This window comes from Pteropus alecto, unplaced genomic scaffold, assembly GCF_000325575.1.
Source record: "Pteropus alecto unplaced genomic scaffold, ASM32557v1 scaffold78, whole genome shotgun sequence".
Lineage (NCBI taxonomy): Eukaryota > Metazoa > Chordata > Mammalia > Chiroptera > Pteropodidae > Pteropus > Pteropus alecto.
Window position 1 is genome coordinate 9522719 of NW_006443124.1, and position 3776 is coordinate 9526494.

General features: G+C 31.1%; 1 protein-coding gene across 2 annotated transcripts in view; it reads right to left on the reverse strand.

The window, feature by feature from the left end:
- SEC24A (SEC24 homolog A, COPII coat complex component) overlaps positions 1–3776 on the reverse strand; it is a 57723-nt gene that overhangs the window by 31605 nt on the left and 22342 nt on the right. For both annotated transcript variants that reach the window (XM_006923117.3, XM_015598132.2), the window contains exons 4-8: positions 3211–3288; positions 2498–2658; positions 2066–2238; positions 1194–1296; positions 40–166 (exon numbers count right to left, since the gene is read on the reverse strand). In XM_006923117.3, coding sequence (XP_006923179.1) covers positions 40–166; positions 1194–1296; positions 2066–2238; positions 2498–2658; positions 3211–3288 — 642 coding nt within the window. The remainder of the gene's footprint in view (positions 1–39; positions 167–1193; positions 1297–2065; positions 2239–2497; positions 2659–3210; positions 3289–3776) is intronic.

The following is a 3776-nucleotide window of genomic DNA, read 5'->3' on the forward strand; positions in this document are numbered from 1 at the left end:
CAAGTAGAAATTTTTTACTGTTTTGAAAAAAAAACATACCATCATTGACTCGGTAACATAAGTTACACTTCCATCTCCTTTGATCAAGAAAGCTGACAAAAGGGTTGATGTACGTCCTGCATGAACGGCATCTCACAATTGTACTGGAGGTAACCACAGGCAATTGCTGAAAAAACAGGACTAATTTTTTAAAGGCAGTGATCATCATAACTAAAGGTCAAACATTAATCATACCTTCTAAGAGAGTACTGGGATGTTGTTACTTTGGAGAAAAAATCTAGGGTAAAAAGATATTCCCAAAGTACCACACAAAAAAATTACGTAGCAAAATATATTGATTTAAAATCCTATTGTTTTTCTCTGAGACTAGTCTCTTAAATTTTACCTTTTAAAAGTATTTATTTTCTCATTAAACATTTACATTGCAAAACCAACATAGTAAATTTACCATGTATTTTTGAGATGGGTAGCAAAGAAAAGACCAACATTCTAAAATAAATAACCAATGAAATATTTGGAAGTATCTTCATGTTACATTAAGAGGCTAAGTTCTCATGAAAGAACTGTCACAAAGTAAGGTAAAGTTAAATTATATTTAAATACAAACTTTGCAATTATGTTCCTATTTGAAGTTATCCTACATATTAAAAGTTGTAAAGTCTTAATGTTAAAAAAGAAAAAAAATCAGTAAAGGCAATACAATCCTATCACCAAAAGAGGTTTGTTTTGGGAAAGTCAATTCACTTAAACATTGATCCTCTCAAGAGCATGTAGTCATACGTGAAGGACCCAGAGCTTTAGGACAAAAGTGGAAGAGCTTTATTTTTTTTAACAGCTTCTTAAAGCAAGAAATTTTACTCCAAGAATGGCAAAACTGGGAGACCGGGTAAATTTATTTTAATGGGTAAATAATTTATAACTTTTTAAAATAATATGGTTCATTTATTTTCTTTCAATATTATCTCTATTCTATTCGGTACTTCTTGAATTTTTCAGCAATATGCTTATTTTACCTCATTTTGAATGTGTTCGACAATAAGATTCTTGGTTGAATTACAAAGGAATCTGTCAATAGTCAAATTCCTAAAGATAGCTTAAACAAATCCTATATGTGACACTCACACTTTTATAGAAAAGTTCTCACCACCAAGATAATTTTCCACAAGACATTTACTTTTACTAGTGAAACATACCACTAGGTCTTTGAAAGGATGAAGCAGCAGTCCCAAAGGAAGTTTGGCTTTATTCAGTAAGGCCTGAGTCTGAGGAATGCTAGTCAGCGTGCATCGAAATAATCTATATTAAAGTAAAAATCATGTGTCAGTTGTTGCTATGATTATTTTTGGGCAAAAAAAAAAAAAAGATTGAAAAGGTACACATTTTAACATTGGATCAGAACAAATAAAATATTTCAACAGGCCCTCTCTCAAATTTTATCCCATTTAAACATTTCAGAGACAGTCAAAAGTTACAACCTTCTATTATATAATTAAAATAAAGACTCTGCTCGTGCCTGAGACAGTCCAGACTATCAAATGACCTACTGTTTTTCTTTACACAAATCTAGATTATACTGAAATAACAAGGTGATGACCCAAATTTCCAAATGCAAAGTTTAGCTTTGCTGAAGGTTCTAAAAGATTATTTAAATGTAACAAAATTCACCATAAAAATTTAAACTTACAGTCAATTTTAAGGGAAAAAAAGAATATTACGTTTGTTATGAAAAACAATTAAAAATGAGAGCAAACAAAGGATTATATAGAATCAAATCCCCATACTTTGGACTTTGAAAAAACAGTGTAGCTACTAAAATGATAATGAATAACAGAGTCTCATTAGAGCTTACAAGGGTAGCAATCAACCCTATTTCTGGACTTAGAACATTTTGAATATCACATAAGCAACCAACACAGTTCTGTCTTCTGCATACAGCACTACTTTTATAAATTAACATATCTGTACAACTTGTTCATAACACATGAAGCTCCAAAAAAATCTGGAAAACTTTTTTTAGAACAAGTAAAATGTCACATTTAGTAAGGAACGCTGTTTGAAGCCTTACTCAGGGTTACAGTTGAGTTTCTGGATATCTTCATGCAAATTTGGAACTGGAGGCTGCAAAGGTGTTGATGGTAGCATGTTTCTTTCTTGAAGAAGATTGACAACTCTTAGCCCTTCTGGCTGTAGACTTAATCCACTCATGCTTGCAGTTAAATGATTAGCACCTAAAGGAGTCTAAAAACATAATTTCAAATTAAGTAGGCTTTACATGCCTTCGGTTGAAAACCGAAGTATATAAGAACTTGATTACTTAATTGCTCTATAAATAACAAAACTTTATTTTTTGTTCTGGAGATACGTAACAGAACAAAAGCCTTATGAAACATCCATTATCATTCTAATTGGTTAAAAATGTTCATTAACTTCCTAAAACTTTTCCATGTATATACAGTTTAAAACAAAAAGTGGAAAACAAGTTAAAAAAAAATCTTACCTGAGTAAAGGTCTGTGGCCCACTTGGGTAATTCAAGGAAGAGGGTGGCATTCCGATTGTGCTAGGTGGTGTTGTGTTCTGATAACCAGGTGGTAAGGAGGGATATGAATATCCAACACTTCGGCTTACTGTAGGATTCTTATTAGTAAGCTGTGGTGTTGCTAGAAACAAGGTAACTTATAAGTTCTATTTTATACCTCAGAATACTTTAAGTCAACACATAGATACATTAAATTATAGGAATTATAACTCCGAAATCCTTGGGTTATTTCATACTTTCATTTACCAATTCTGTAAAATAAGACAAACACTAGTAACAAAATAATAGCAATGATTAAAATCTAGCTAATGCAGACTCTATAGCTACAAACACAAAAATAAGTTTGGTATAATTTTACTTCCATATGTACTAAACTTTGTATTCAGACTAAAATTCTAATTCAAAACAACTTAATGAAAACATACTAAATGTTCAATTGATTAAATAAATATAAATAAATCTAACAGATGAAAATACACTATAGTCATAACATAATATTAAAACCCATGATCTCAATTCTGAGGGGAAAGAAAAAACTAATGAAAAAAATTTGAATGCACGGACATAAAAAAAAAAAATGCTAACAGTAGGTATTGCTACAGGATATGATTATGAAGATTTCCTGTTTCCTAAAATGAACACATATTAAAAAAAAACTTTCACAGCATCTCACCTAAGAAGCCACCGCCTTCGATTTCATCATAACTATTGTGAACCATCATAGATCCATTGTTGCTATTTGATGTAATACCTAAGAAGAAAGTTTATTAACAATATTTAAATTAGAACAATTGTTACAATTTTTGCAAGATTTGAGCTAATGTCTAAAATTTAAGATCGCTTTGCAACTCAACAACAAAAAAACCAAATAATCTAATTAAAAAATAGGCAGAAGACCTCAACAAATACTTCTCCAAAAAGAAAATACAGATGGCTAACAGACATATGAAAAGATGATCAAAGTCGCTAATCATCAGAGAAATGCAAATAAAAACCACAATGAGATATCACCTCACATCTGTCAGAATGGCTATCATCAATAAATCAAGTGTTGGCAAGAACGCGGAGAAAAGGGAACCCTTAAACATTGTTGGTGGGATTGCAAATTGGTACAGCTGCTATGGAAAACAGCATGGAGGTCTCTCGAAAAATTAAAAATCGATATACCTTTTGACTGAACAACAGCACTTCTGGGTAATTATCAAAACAAAAACAAAAACACAATAATTTGTAAAAAGA